General features: G+C 38.9%; 1 protein-coding gene across 4 annotated transcripts; it reads left to right on the forward strand.

The window, feature by feature from the left end:
• Positions 1–593: 593 nt before the first annotated feature.
• On the forward strand, positions 594–14,904 carry LOC137956624 (uncharacterized). Of its 4 annotated transcripts, none has more exons than XM_068804185.1 (16): positions 594–1,047; positions 1,360–2,612; positions 2,713–2,900; positions 3,111–3,370; positions 3,738–3,806; positions 4,000–4,072; positions 4,231–4,387; positions 4,484–4,775; positions 4,874–4,988; positions 5,125–5,288; positions 5,619–5,693; positions 5,863–6,264; positions 6,596–6,662; positions 7,066–7,117; positions 7,272–7,303; positions 11,777–14,904. In XM_068804185.1, the coding sequence occupies exons 1-12, from the start codon at positions 724–726 to the stop codon at positions 6,049–6,051; spliced, it is 3,159 nt and encodes a 1,052-aa protein (XP_068660286.1). In that variant the 5' UTR covers positions 594–723; the 3' UTR covers positions 6,052–6,264; positions 6,596–6,662; positions 7,066–7,117; positions 7,272–7,303; positions 11,777–14,904. The 4 variants fall into 4 exon arrangements, with proteins under 4 accessions (XP_068660286.1, XP_068660285.1, XP_068660284.1 ...); XM_068804184.1 differs by lacking the exon at positions 11,777–14,904 and adding an exon at positions 7,903–9,400; XM_068804183.1 differs by lacking the exon at positions 11,777–14,904 and adding an exon at positions 7,943–9,400.
• Positions 14,905–15,777: the final 873 nt, after the last annotated feature.

The following is a 15,777-nucleotide window of genomic DNA, read 5'->3' on the forward strand; positions in this document are numbered from 1 at the left end:
GGGGGTCAATTTGACTTATTAAATGTTTATTAAATAGACTAAAAATAAATTTTTTATCCGATTAGGCATTAAGGTAATTTTCCCTGATTACCTTATTTATGGTTTATTAAATAAAATAAAAACTAGTACGGGGTATTTCTTGCTCGATTAATTTATTAGCTGATTATATATAATATGCTAAGTTTTTATTCGAGTGAATATATGCTTGAGATAAAATACGATTAAAGTGCATTTTTGAAGGATTTTGTTATGTACTAGATGCACATTGTTGTTAGGGTTTGTGTATATTATAATGCATTTTTTATACTCTTTATGGTTTTATAAAATTTAAATTATTTTTTATTATCCTTTTTATTTTCCAATAAATAGGTAAATAGTCTATCAATATATGGTATCATTGGTATATAGAATCAGCTATTCGAGATGACTTCACACCCTAAGACTTGATCTATATCATTTTTGCCTTTTGAGAACCGTGAGGTAATTTTCAGACTTTTAGGGAGGTACGAACAAATGTAGTACTATCAGGAGGGTCAGAGTAAATTAGCCAGTATTTCGTTTCACTTGTTCTGTCACAAGCTCCCCATCGACTGCTGTCTCAGATATACGAGGGAGCAGATATAGACTCCATTCGTCTTCTCTTCTTCCGGCGAACAACCCTAACCCTAAGCCCTATACGTAATCGACATCGCCGTCACCTCCTCGCCGTTGAATTAGCCAGCTATGGCCTCCGATGAACCCGTTTCTCACAAAAAGAACCACAGATCGCCTAGCGATGAGCTAGAGCAGGGTTCGAAGCGTCGAAAACACCATCACCATCGTCATGACGGTCAACGTCATCGAAGCAAACACGGTCACGAGAAGAGGGAAGAAATTAACAGCATGCCAGCGGCTACTGCTCAACTTGATAACGACAAAGAAGAAGGGGAGATTCTGGAAGAAGAGGAAGAAAATAATTACAATGAATTATTAAGGAAAACGCGGTCTGATGCAGAATCTGGGGAAATAGAGCCGCACGAGGGGTTCAAATCGAAGGATGATAGAGAGGTAGGTACCCTTCTAACATATCATTTAGGTTCTACGATGGATTTGGTTTTATTGGTCTTGGCTTCAGCGAAATCCTCATCAGTTTAGTTCCTTGGAGTATAATGTGATTTTAGTTTGCCTAACCCTTTTTTGGGATTGACAGCAAATGGAAATTGTTACAAGTCATAACATGCTTTGATATTTGGAGGAATCATTAGAGTAATTTCGAAGAAGAATAGCTATTTTATCTTATCATTGGTTTTCTTAAAGCAAGGTTCGAAATTCGAGAAACTGATGTGGCGTTGCCTAATCGGAAAGCAATTATCTGTGCAGGTAGTGCAGGCCAAGCAAGGTGAAGGAGGAGATAACCAGAACAAGAAGGTACATGAAAAGGTAAGGAAGGAGAACATGAAGTCAAGATCTGCAGGTGACGTTGATACTGATTTAAGAGGTGGAAGTTTACCACTTGCTGAAGAGACGGTGGGAAATGTTGAACAGTTGTATTCGGAATGTCAGTTGTCCCAGTTTAATGGAGGCAGTGTTCATGGGGACTGTGGTCATAATCTAGATAAAAGAGACGGAAGAGAGATCAGATCTAAATCCCCCAAAAAAAGTGCTAAAATGGAAAGCTCAAGGAATTCTAAAAGGTCGGTACGGAGGTCAAGGTCACCCACTAACAGAGCAAGTTTAGACTCATCTAAGCACAGGAAAAGAGATAGGGAGTGTGACTCTGAAAGGTACGATCTTAGGAGGCATATGGAATCAGATTATAAGACATCTGTTTCACCCCAAAATTTGGACGACAGCTACAGAGCTATGGAATTGTCAGCATCTAATGATGACCATTACCATGGGGAGGTGTCTGGCAGAAATAGTTCCAGGTCCCATGATCATTTAATTGAAGCATTCTCTCTTTCCAGAGATGATAGGCCAACTGTTTATTCTCATGACTATGATACTGATCGAAATAAATCACCTGAATTGAGAGGTAAATCAAGGACTGCTTCTGACCATGAACTGTTTGACAGATATGCAAGAGAGGACCATTACAATAGAGAAAGGGCAAGGGATGAGGAGATGACTAGGGAAAAGCATAGGGAAAGGGAGCGTAGTAGTAGTTACAGTCGTCATAATGGCAGAGAAGACAGACAAAGTGGTCGGGATATTGAAAAGGATAGAGATCGCAACAGGAATATAGACAAGGTGCGGGAGGTACACAAGGAAAGAGAGCGGAGTGGCAGTCATAGCCGCTATAGCATGCGAGAGAGGGAGAGGGAGGTAATGGAAAGAGGGAAGGAGATGGCGAAGGAAAGAGAACGGGATAGATATAAGGAGAGGGAAAGGGGTAGAGATAGAGATAGAGATAGAGGAAGAGAGAGAGACAGGGAAAGGAATGGAGACAGGGTTAGGGATAGAGATAGAGGTAGAGAGAGAGACAGTGAAAAGGACAGAGATAAGAGTAGCAGACATCGTAGAGAGGATGGTCCTGAAGGTCTCCATCGCAGTCGAGATAGCAGGGATAGGATAAGATCAAAAGAGTTACAGAAGCAACCCAATGATTTGGAAGAGGGCAAGCAGAATACAAGGTAGAATTAAGCCTCTTATAGTTTTTATTGGGTATTTGGAGAAACAAATTTCATCTTTCTCCTATTTACATGCCAATTTTTCCTCTTTTTTTGTTGTCAGAGGCGAAGATGAACAAGATGCTTATGAAGAGCGAATGGTATTGAAGCTTGCAGAACAGGAAGAAGAAGATGTTGAAAGAATTAAAGAAGAAAGTAGAAGGCGGCGGCAAGCCATTCTAGAGAAGTATAAACAACAGCGGGAACTGTCAGAACCTCCAGCTAATCCTGCATCGAGTGATGCTCCAGAAGGTAAATGGTGTACCATCAAGCTTAGGTTGGATTTCTTGCTATCTCTTACATGTGTTTATAGTGTTCTGCTGCTGTTCAGCTGTCCACCATTTGCAGCAGCTGTTGCTGACTTTTTTATAATTATTTATTTTAGTTTGTTTGAAACGGGTAATTATTTATTTTAATTAAAAGCACATGCAATATTATTATTTTATGGTTGTCTGGTGACAGGACAAAATGCATCTATGGTTGTCCCCACGACAAGAGCAAGGTCATTCCCTGAAGAAACTGCTGCCAATGTATTAAATCAGGCTTTTATAAAAAAAATTGTTGTAAATCAGGCAGGTGATCAGGGCTTTGACAACAGACATGATTCTGCTGATGATATTACTGATACATTATTTTCTGTTGGAAAATCACCTATTCAAAATGGAACATCAGCTTTTGAGAAAACTAGCTCAGCAGGTGGACTTGGCGATGGTACTCCTAAGGTGTGGCAAATTCTTTTATATTTCCAGTGTGGTCAAGATGTAGTGGGTGTAATTATTATATTTATGTATCAATATTGTTCATACATCATAAAAGTTATGGAGTGTTCTTTTTTTTTGAAATGAATGGGGTGTTCTTGGCATTAGAAAAAAGAAGGATGGACTCAACCATGAACTGAATTTTCTAATGAGACAAGATTTTGAACCCTATAAAATTGATGGTAGATGCTCCTTATTGTGTTTTAATTGTTTTTGCTAATGATTGTTTTTCGGGTTTCTTAATTATTTTGTTATGTGGCTGAGTTCGAGTTTATGATTATGTAATGTGAACCTTTTCCATCTTCTTACATATGCATATCTATTTGTGCAGAGCGAGAGGTCCTCAGATATGTTCTGTGATGACATATTTGGAGAATCACCCACCGGTGTTCGCAAACCGGTATGCTCATCAATTTTTTTCTGTGTTCTGATTTCCTTTTTTGATTTACTGATCATCTAATTTAGAATTTAAAAATAGATTTTGTTTAAAAGGAGCGACAGTCTTTATGATGGTACATAGTGTATTCCCCTACAAATTAATATTTCTGTGTTGATTTTCTTATGTCGACTATGCTTGTATCCTACTTTTACAGGGCAAAGGAGATGGCTTACAACTCGACAGGGGTGGCCTTCATGACAATTGGGATGATGCAGAAGGGTACTACAGTAAGTCATTGATTAATGACTTCATCCCTTTCTTTCGTCTGTTTGGTTTAATAAGGAGTCAAGTATATATGTTTCTGGTTGATTACTTGCCAAGATGAAAAGCTTGACTTGAATTATGCTTTACTCGTTTGGTGGTTATATATTTATTTTTCCTGCAGGTTATCGATTTGGAGAAGTACTTGATGGTCGATATGAAGTTATTGCAGCACATGGGAAAGGTGTGTTTTCTACTGTTGTTCGTGCAAAGGATCTTAAGGCTGGAAACGGTGACCCTTTAGAGGTGGCAATAAAGATTATAAGAAGTAACGACACTATGTAAGATTTCATATTCTTTCTGATCATAGTTTCTAACACATCCATATGTATGTTGAATTTTCATGTTGTTGATAATCTGGGTATTTCTTAATGAAGGTACAAGGCAGGTTTGGAGGAGCTGATTATATTGAAGAAGTTGGCTGGTGCAGATCCTGAGGACAAACGACATTGTGTTAGGTTTCTTTCAAGTTTCAAGTATCGGAACCATCTTTGTTTAGTTTTTGAATCTCTTCATATGAATCTTCGTGAGGTTCTAAAGAAATTTGGTCGTAATATTGGCCTTAAACTGACTGCTGTGAGGGCATATGCAAAGCAGCTTTTTATTGCACTGAAGCATCTTAGGAATTGCGGTGTTCTTCATTGTGATATCAAGCCGGATAATATGTTGGTATGCTTTGTTTATTAAAGTTATTGTCTGTTAGTTCTAGTTTCCTGAGCTTCCTGGGTTGCTTCACCTGAGTTCATTGGACTGCACTGTTTCTGTAGGTCAATGAAGCTAAGAATGTCCTGAAGCTATGTGATTTTGGTAATGCTATGTTTGCTGGAAAGAATGAAATCACACCATACCTAGTTAGCCGTTTTTATCGTGCTCCTGAAATAAGTAAGCACGTTCTCTCCTGTTTGCTGCTTCTAAAGTGACTTGTGTTATACTTTGTTAATTTTATTTTAAATGGTTAATGTGACCTTACATAGTTTTTCAATGTGCATGACTTACTTTGGAGGTTGTTTTGCTGCAGTTCTTGGTTTGCCATATGATCATCCATTGGATGTATGGTCAGTTGGTTGCTGTTTGTATGAACTTTATACAGGGAAAGTCCTTTTCCCTGGTCCATCAAATAATGACATGCTGCGGTTGCACATGGAGTTCAAAGGCCCTTTTTCAAAGAAAATGCTCCGTAAGGTGTGGCATTGAACTTTTGGTTCTGAAAGTTAGTATTATTTATTTGTAAAAATAATAAATTTCTTTTTCTTAGGTTTTTTATGGTCAACCAGACAATGAGCGTTTTAATCCTTTTTCAACTTTTTCCCCATGTTGTATTTGATGTGTGAATGTGTGCGTATTCATGTAGTTCATCTCATTTGCAGTAATTCTAGTGTAGTTTCTTTATTGAAAGATCTATAAATATTGACTCCTGTTATTGGTTCTATTTTGTAACCTACCAATAGTCATGATACGATCCATCTTACCACATATATTTCTTTGATTGTTACTGTCTTCTTTTTTAATCAGGGAGCATTTACTGATCAACATTTTGATCTAGATTTGAATTTTCATGCTACAGAGGAAGATCCTGTTACCAAGAAGGTAAAAATTACTAATAATTTGTTCTGATCTATTATCTGATGGCATTTTTTTTTTAAATTTGAAATGTATGTGCTTCAAGGTCTATTCCCTGAAATGTGCAGTTATGTTATTTGGTTATCATGTAAGAGATTTCTAATGGCTATTGGCTTGAATTTATTATGTTTAGCAGGCTGTGAAGAGGCTGCTTGTCAATATTAAACCCAAAGATATTAGTTCACTAATTATGAGCTCCCCTGGCGAGGATCCCAAGTTGCTTGCAAATTTTAAAGACCTTCTAGAAAGAATTTTTGTGTTGGATCCTGAGAAGAGAATGACAGTATCTCAGGCATTGGCTCATCCTTTCATCACGGGCAAGTGAATAAAGACGCTGAATTTCTCCAGAAATGCCAATGGGCATTTCTTGCTTATATGACCTAGATTTAAATTGAGCTGTTCTAATTTTTGGGAATTTATCTGTCTATATCTGCTGCGTGGGCGGGACCCGAGGATGAAGCACCAAAGAGGAGGTGATGGGGTTGGAAGATCATCTTACTTGGCGATTCTAATCAGTGGGATTTTTTCTGTTTAGATTGTAAGACAACTCGCCAACGGCGTTTTCATCTTTTGTAAATCTTATCTTGATGGTGGATTTTGTCAAGATTTATATAATTTCTTTCACCTGAGAATTTAAAGCTGTTTGAACTCTGACAGTGTGCTGGTTTAGCTTGCACTATTGCCAATTATAGTTATCATTAAAATTTTCTTCTTCATTGTATACTCTTGTGTGAAATCTATTACTCTATGATTTTGATTATTTTCACCCTATGTGTATGTGGCATTCTTATATAATAGTTGCCTTTCTCTCTTGTTGTATATTTTTGATTGCTTGGATCCTGGAGATTCTAATTCTGCCTTTGATTCAGGGTTTCTGCTTGTGCAAATGAAGCAACCAATTCACTGCTTTATATGCTAGAAGGGAGCCGAAAGAAGGTATCCTGGTTTGTTTGATAGGAAGCTTGCTGTGTTAGACACATTAGGATAGCTTGAAATTGCTGGTTAACCTGTCTTGGACCTTGTATGGCAGAATCTATTTTGAAGTGTTTATTTAAACAATCTTTTTTTTTATGAAGTTTATTTAACCAATCTTTGAAGTGGTTTGTTTCGTTAAATTTCTTAATCCTGTGGTCAATTGCTTCTTTTGGGGTGTAGATCGAGGTTAATTGGTTACAATTTTTCTCAAGCTCCGATAAAATTTCAATTATCTATTGAGTTTTCATTGTTTTCATATTAAATAGAAGCTCCAGTGCTTAAAATTTTGTACTTCTATAATTTTGTTGTTGTTTTGTTTTGTAAAACTATTTCTCGTCTGATCCATGCTTATGTGGTTCTTGAGGCTTTTCGTAATGGAGATGGTTGGAAGTGGACGTGCTGTCAAATTTGTATTGGTGAGTCATACCTGTCCTCTCCTATCAATAGTACATATACGGATTTTATATTTATTCTAATTTGTGATCTTTACTTCCACGTGCTTTTTTTTAGTATGAGTGTAACTAATTTTGCTTGCCTTTTTTTGGGTTTCTATTTTTGTTTCTAAAATAGGGATCGGGAGATAAAACTTTTGAAGCGTTTCTGTAAGTGCTCTATCATTGCACATTTATTTAATTTTTTTTGTTTTTGTATTTTTATGTCATGCCTCTCTTTGGGAGGTCTATTGCTTTTGACAAACTTTTGTAACTATTTGCAGTCTTAATCCTTTTTCTGTGTGTGCTCCTTTTGAGCTGCCTGAAAGCATTTTGAGCATTCTTTCTGTATCATATTCTTTGTTTTCTTTCAAAGCTTAATCTCTCAAGTTTTTAAAGATTTCTAAAAAATCTGCTGTTTACTACTATTTAAGCACTTTGGAGGTTTTAGTTTCATGCCAATTCTGTTTTTTAAATGATGACTAAGTCCTGATTGTAAAGAGTTCCATGCATATTAAAGTGATGTACTACCTGTTGAGCAGCTCATCTATTTTAAAACAGGATGCACATCTATGCTATTTTACTGTGCTGTATTTGAAATGCTTTGGGGCTGTTTGGAATTCTCTACCGTTTTCTTCTGTGAATATGGTGGTTGAAGTATATAAATGAATTAATTAGAATGAGTTCTATTGTCATTGCTGTTGTCAAACTTGTCTTTTGTTTTTTTTGCCTTTCGTGGTGGGCTTTTGCTTCTTTTGTTGTCTGGACAGTTTGCTTTGTGTGGCTGAAGGCGTGACTTGGTGCACTTAGGGATGTCTCAGTGTGCCTTCTACCATATGCTTTTCGAGGAAATTAAGCAAAAAAGCAGGAAAAGGACTATTAACCTACTCAAGAAAAGAAAGGCTGAAGGCAATGCTAAAAATTCCATCCTGAGCAAGTTCATCAGTCATAACATTGGCTTAGCAAGTTCATTGGTCATTGCATTGGCTTAGCAAGTTCATTGGTCATTGCATTGGCTTAGCAAGTTCATTGGTCATAGCAGTGGCTTAGCAAGTTCATTGGCCATAGCATTGGTTTAGCAAGTTTATTGGTCATAACATTGGCTGATCTAATTAAGCCGGGCCAAAACACAGCTACTCAAGAGTGTTTATGGCAAGGTGTTGAACAACTTCCATCCTTAGCATGTTGACTGGCCATAGCATTAGCTGTTCTTACATCAGAATTTGAAGAAATGGCTGATCATATCTTCAAGTATATCAGGAATGTTTCTTTCACCAGGAGATGACAACCTTAGAATCTCCTCAGTCACCACTGGGGCCAAGAAGTAGTGGGCGTTGAGATAACCCATTTTACAAATCCATGCACATCCACAGTTGAAGAGTCGACTCACCAAGAGGACTAGAATAGGATAAAAGAGTTCTACCCTCATGATCATGTCACAACTCTACCAAATCCTGCAGTCACGGGTTTGCCTCTTGAACTATTATTGAAGTGACTACAGCGCATAAGTGCCTTCTGATGTTCTCACACAACTGCACTTGGAAATTCATCAAATGCACAGCTTTTTCAATGACACCTCCTTAAGAGCAAGATTTAGTTGAGGACTGTGTGCTCATTTTATTTCAACCATATACTCCATGAAACTGTTGCAAGGGTGATCCGCGATAACAGTAGTCCAATTTTTTGAACGTGGGAGACTAACACTGCTTATGAAAAGGTAAGAAAAAGTGGCAGGAAAACAGTAACTTAACCAAACCTATCGCGTAGTCCCAATTTGAAAGAGGGAGACTGATACTGCTTATGAAAAGGTCAGAAATAGTGGCTAGGAAGCAGTAACTTAACCAAACCTTCCAAAGGAGTACCTTAACTCCCTTGCAAAGGGCAGATAAAGTAGCAAATGACCAGTTGTCTCATCTTCAAGCAGACAGAATTGGCATTTCAGGTCATTCGGCTCACTCTTCTTTGTAGCAGGTCATATTTTATGATTCTTCCTTTGAGCACACACAAAAGAAAGAATTATCTCTAGGAATGAGTTTCATCCTTTTCCAAAAAGAGGGTTAAGTTGCTAATACTATATTCAGGTTGATGAATTAGTAAATGTTTATGTGAAGTTCATGCTGTGTTGCTGTCGTTGAACAGATAAATATGGCATGCCTTAGGTAATTGTGAAGATAAGATGTGTTTCTATGAAAAAGCCAGAAGACCAAGTTAATTTTTTATTTCTTTTGTTGACTCTGACAAACTTCCAGCTTGAATATAAAAAAAAGCTCTTTTTGGTCATATGCATTTGTTGGCATATAAAATTTACAACAGATTTAATTTTTTTTTTTAAAACATAAGACAATCCTTTGTTTGTATATTTTATATGTCAACTAATGTATACGAAGCTGCATAATTTTGTGAATCTTGGAATGAAAGAAAAACATAATCATACTGGTAACATATGCTGCTAAAGCATTTTAGTTGTGGTTTATAGCTGCAGTGAAATTTGCTGAATCAGGGTATGTCCTGATGTACGTTTATATCATTTGTGACATTTTCATATGCTTTCTCAGTTATTAACTGTCTTTAATAAAATAAAAATGGTGTAGAATGATGAAACGTTTGTTTTTTTGAAAAAAATATTTTTCCTTTTCAAATTACACAAGCAAGAGGCTAAATGAATCTGCATATATCTTTAGTTTACCCTTGATTGTCTCAGCCTGACTGCAACAAGCAAGGTGTGGGATCTTCTTTGAGTGGTATGTGGTGGTCTACTCTGTCAATTGCAGCTGCTTGGTCTTAACATTGGTTCCAGCACATATATGATCATTGCCAGACTTCTCCCGCATCGGCTCAAGGCGATCCTCCCCGTGGTTTGAGTGCTTTCTTGAAGGGCAGAAACATATTGGACTCCACTATGGCGGCTCATGAGCTTGTCGACCACTTCACCCGTTTGAAGGAACTACATTTTGTTCTGAAGCTGGATCTTGAGAAAGTTTTTGATCGCTTTAATTGGATTCTATTGGAGGACCCCATGAGACTTATGGGTTTTGGTGAATGCTGAAGATTCGGGATCATGATTTGTTTATCCTTGGCTTCCTACTTGCTCATCCTCAACGAAACGACCTGTGGTTTTTTCAAGGGCTCTAGGGGGTTGAGGCAGGGCGATCCCCTCTCCCTGCTTTTATTCAACACTGTGGCAGAATCTCTCCGCAATGTTATGTTCAGCCAAAGATTGCAGATAAATTGCCCCGACCTGTCATTCTCCGGCTTTTGACATTCCTGTTGTCCAATATGCTAACGACACTGATCTTCGGGGACGAGACTATGGATGGTATTAGACGAATCAAGGTGGTATCGAGGCTTTTCGAGTTGAGCTCTGAGTGTTGGGCTTTTGGGATGCATTGTTTCATCCACCCCCACCACTTACCTCGAGCTTCTTTAATTCTCGGGGTGCATCTGCAAGGATCTTTGGGCATTGGTGATTGAAAAGATCGAGGTGCGACTTGCGACCTAGAAAGGGTGTTTGCTATACAAGGCAGAAAGACTCACCCTCCTTATATCTAGTATTGCCGAAATCCCAAATTATTTCTTATCTTTTATGCCTTGCCATGCCTGTGTGCCGATTATTGGAAAAGATGAAAAGGAGATTTTTGTGGTAGAGGCGTAGTTCTGATTTTAAATATCATTTGTTTAGTTGGAATGATGTCTGCCTTCCCAAGTTCCATGTGGGTCTGGGGATCGGTTTAACCAAGGACATGAATCGTGCTCTGCTCCTAAAATGGATTTGGAGATACAACTCACCTACCCCTAACCCGGTTATCATCTATCTGGAGATTTCTCTATCTCCTCCTGATTTTCTCCTCTACAATTCGCTATTATGTGGGCAGCAGTCAATCAATCAGATTTTGGGATGATTAGTGGACGAGTAGTGCACCTTTGTAGAGGTTTTTTCTTGCTCTCTTTAGCCTTTCCCTATAGAGAGGGATTTTAGTTGCTGAGGCTGCTTGTGATGGGAGATGGAATCTTCACCCTCGTCGGGGCCTATCGGATCTTGAAGCTTTGGAGGCCAGTCGCCTATTGGACACCATTTAGTCACCCCGGATTGAAGTTTTGTGCCCGAGACAAGTTAATATTGTTGGAAGATGGGCCCATAAATACGACCAAGGAAAACCCACATACCCAAGTGTGTTGGATGATGGGCCTAAGCCTACAAGACCAAGGAAGACCCACACATTCAAGAGATGTAGAAGATGGGTCCAAGCCCATATATCAAGGAGAAGGCCAACAAGCCCATATGTAATTAATTTAAGTTTTAGGGGTATTATTGTAATAATGTAGTTTGATTAATCTATAAATTGAGCTTCAGGGGAAGGGTTAGGATAATCAAGTCTATAACCTCTTCTTCCTTTGATTTTCTCCCAATGGGTCTTTTTCTTTTTCTCCATGACCTAAATCCATTGAGTCCTGAAAATCAACATGGTATCAAAGCCATTAATTTTCAGGATTCGGGTATGTTTTTCAGAATTCCAGAAACCCATATTTTTCTTTTGCTCATATTGTTGTTTTATTTTTCGTAGTTGTTGGAACTTCATATTATTTTTTATATTGTTACTCTGGTTCTGTGGTCTCAAAATAATCTCAATATTTTGTCGGTGACAGAAACGACGGAGCAGCAGATAAGAATCTCCTTGACAACAAATTTTTTCGTTTTTTCATTGCTGTCTGGACGTCTCTGCTGCTGCATGTTTGTATTGTTGCTCGGCTAATTCCTGCTATCCATTGCTCTCTGCCAGAAGTTGTTGATAAATTGTATTCTATTGGAAGTTGTTGATAAATTGTATTCTACTGGAAGTTGTTGATAAATTGTATTCTACTGGAAGTTGTTTGGAACTTGATCCATCAGTATATCCATCCTGGTAATCCGAAGCCCTCTGCTAAATCTGCACGAAGCCAAGCCATTTGAAAGTCTCCTATTTGGCCATGGCCTTCTCCTGGTATTCTGCTGATCCAGCCCAAGATCATCATCATATGCCAAACTACCAGGACTCGAAGTAGGCATCGCTATCTCCAACATTATTTCTGGAAGGAAGATCGTATTTCCAGCAGCTTTAAATCTCATCCAGTAAATTGCCTTCAAGCTGGAAGATAGTATTTCTGGATTTTATTCTCGCTCTGTTATTCGGGTATTGGTTCTTATTTTGGAAAGTTTTCCACTGGAAGTTTTATTTTTCTGTAAAGTCACATTTGGACTGAATTATTTCCGGAAAGCCCTCTCTATTCGGAAGCACGTTGCTGTTCGGTTGATGGGGAAGACGACCCACTGTTGCCAATTTAAATTGTTTCCGGAGACAACGGACTTTGCACGGTTCTCCGCTTTGCTCGACAAATACAAGCACTGAGTTGCCATCTCTGTTTTTCTGCTGCCGTTGGCATTTCCATTCCGGGATATAGATTCCTGAGCTTTCAATATTTTTTTATCTTCCTTTGTTGGATTGATTTTATTGATTTCTATTCAAATGAGTTTATTCTGGAAGTCATATTGCTCTGCTCCGTAAATTTCTCTATCTGCTCGGTTGGAGCTTCACTAGCAGATCGTGATTTTCCTGGATTTTTGTTGTTCGTCAATATCTCTGCTTTCGTCAAACCATTTATTTGCAAAAGTGTTGAGCTGGTAGGAAGTTTCAGATGTTATCTTCGGAAGATATACGGGATATACATATTGAGATACCGATCCCATGAACATCCAAATTTTTTTTATCTTCCTAAGTTCGAAAAGATCAGGAATCTGTTTTCAGAAACTCCTCTACCATTTCGAAGACGACAAACTTCTTACTGGCCTTCTTATTTCGAACCAGTTGCTGTTTCCTTTTTTTGGAAACTATCTGATTGTCATTCGAGATCTCTCGTTGCTGTCCCATTTCTGCTCAGCGCCAGCTTTGCGGCAGGGAAGAAGATGAATGTTGCCCATACAAGTTTCCTAAGTTAGGAAACCTGAATTAATCAGCGCCGGGCCGAGCATGTTCCAATCGAGACCTTGACTGGGCCGAATTAACCTAGCAACCCAAGCGTTGCTCCCTTATGTTATGCTGAGTTAACTAGGACCAACTCGGATTGAGACAACCCAGTATGGGTCAACTCGGGTATGGGTCAACTTGGGTCCAGGTCAACCTGACTCGGGCAACTTGTTTTCTGCATCGGTTATACAGGTCTGGATCCCAAGTTTTATACATATTTCTGCCGCGACTCGGCTATATTGCTCTACTATATGGCTCAGCACGATGACAACTTATTCCTTGGTCATCATATTATTTGGTACATATACTTGCATTAGATTATTTCATGGGTGCTTTTACAAGGTTTATTATTTTGGTTCGTGTTATATGTGTTGGAAAATGGTCGTGTTATATTCAGCTGTAACTATTATGTTTCTTTGGATGAGACATTATTATTGAAGAAGAGGTGGCCTCAGTATCAATAGACCCACTACTCCCCTGAATTGGCATTTATTACTACTACCATTTGAGAGTCATTGTTCTGTGGAGGGACACGGTGATGGAGGAGTTTTTTATACTTCTGAGCATTGCATATAGACTCACTACCTACAAAAGATAGGAGTGGCACTACCTAAGAATAATAGGAGTGTGCCTTACATATCCCATTTTCCAACACACTTGGATATGTGGGCCTTCCTTGGTCATGTGGGCTTGGGCCCATCTTCCAACCTTAAGTGGCTCCTTCTCGGTCACCTTCGCTTATTACTTACTCAGGGGGTGATTTACTCACAGTATTAGGCATGAGGTGGCTTTTACTTGGCTGCACCTCTCCCAAAGTGAAATTCTTCACTTGGAATGACTGGCTTAACAAAATTCTTTCGATAGACAATCTCAGAAGGCGTGGCCAGCATGCGGTTGATATCATTTGTCCCCTTTGCAGCTCGATTGAGGAAATAGTTAGTTACCTTCTCTTTTTATGCCCCTTCTCTTGGTGGGTTTGGACAACGATTCTTTGTTGTATTAGTGTCCAATTTTGTATGCCTGTGAACCTCTCTGCCGTTTGTCATATGCTCCTTGGATTATCCGTCCCCGACCTTGGTAGATTGATGATCTCCACTTGCACTACTTTCATCCCATGGGGTCTTTGGAATAATTGCAACCGTAGGTGTTTCAACACGAAATTTGAATCCCCCGAGTCATTGACATCATTTCGTGGAATATTTTTGCTTGGCTTCACACCAGGAAAGTTTTTCACCTTTCTCTGGGTCCTCCATTAGAGACAATTGGCGATGCTTTGCTCAACTACATGTGCACTCGAAGCCCACGACAGTCATGAAGTGTCCTTAAGTTAAATTTCGATGGCTTCTCTCTTGGCAGACTCGAGAGAGCGGGTTTTGGTGGTGTAGTTTGTGACTTTGTGGGCAATTAGATCATTTCCTTTGCCAACCCTCTGGGTATTGTTGACTCCACGACGACTGAGCTCCACAACCTCCTCAATGGGCTCTGTGTCTTCCGGGATCACTATAGCGGCCTCATCCACATTGAGGGGGACTCCAAAGTGGTTTTCGGATGGAGCGCATGATCCCCTCTGGCGCCATTGAGACACCTTTTTTTAACTTATGGAAAATGTAGCCCTTTATGATTGTATTTAGTTTCATGTCCCGAGATCTTCCAATTCTATTGCCGATGTTCTTGCTAGGGAGCTCCCCTTCAATCCCTTGTTGTTAGGGGTTTGCTCCCTTGAGGACGTGTATTTTTGTTCTCTCTTAATAAATTCACCTTTCATTAAAAAAAGAGGGAATTGGGGATTTAAATGCAATGTGACTTGAACATGCAACTTTATGTCTCGGAAAAGCACACAAGTATGATTGTTTTTCAATGCTTTTTGCTGTAATCTAAGGAAATGCAGATACATGAGGAGAGCAGAAAAGTTCAGTTCCATCGCTTGTTGGCTTAGTGCTGAGACATTTTCTCGTGCTGTATTCTGTGGTGAAAAGATCTTGTAAAAGAATGAAGCAGTTATTAAAGTTAATTATGAAATAAAAATCAGTGGTCGAGGTTATGAAGTGAAAAGGTTGAGAAAGTACTTGATTGGATTCCGGGAAAAACACATAAAGGAGCACCACCATAGCAATCATAAGCATATCCAAAAATAATGAGAGAATACCTCCCACCGTCATAACCAATGTACATTTGGCACTAGGAAGGAGATGGAAAAGATAGATGTCTACAATAGTTATAACAAAATGAATTTTGTTGGATTTAGGATCCCATGATGAAGGACATGAAGTAATTAGTCAAAGGTAGATGATAGGCCGGAGGGAAGAAAGAAGAGAAGGAAGAAGAGAGAAAGAAGAAGAGAGAGAGTGAGAGAGAGGTGGATGGCTAGAGTGTTTGAGGATGGAAAGAAGCATTAGGGTTTTAGGCAAGCCCCTAATCCCCCCTCTCACATGTATTTATAATAATTGATATATCAAGAATTATATCAATATCTTTTACCCTAAGAAGGGAGGAAAAAGGACAAAAATAAAGGATCATTTACATTATTGCCAGTACATAAGTTGTGTTTTCTAACACCCACCCCCCCCCCCCCCCCCCTTAAGCTGGGGGAGGGAAAACATCGTAGATACCCACCTTGTCTTATATAGTGGTTTGGATCTTGGATGT

The sequence above is a fragment of the Aristolochia californica genome, unplaced genomic scaffold (genome assembly GCF_029961685.1).
Source record: "Aristolochia californica isolate CCGP_79_NKW_82.1479 unplaced genomic scaffold, dmAriCali1.0.hap1 SCAF_2, whole genome shotgun sequence".
In the NCBI taxonomy this organism is placed as follows: domain Eukaryota; kingdom Viridiplantae; phylum Streptophyta; class Magnoliopsida; order Piperales; family Aristolochiaceae; genus Aristolochia; species Aristolochia californica.

Coding starts and splice junctions, on each gene's coding strand:
- LOC137956624 (XM_068804185.1), top strand. CDS start 724: ATGGCCTCCGATGAACCCGTTTCTCACAAAAAGAACCACAGATCGCCT. Junction 4,776..4,873: donor TCAAGCCGGATAATATGTTG/GTATGCTTTGTT, acceptor CTGTTTCTGTAG/GTCAATGAAGCTAAGAATGT. Junction 5,694..5,862: donor AAGATCCTGTTACCAAGAAG/GTAAAAATTACT, acceptor TATGTTTAGCAG/GCTGTGAAGAGGCTGCTTGT.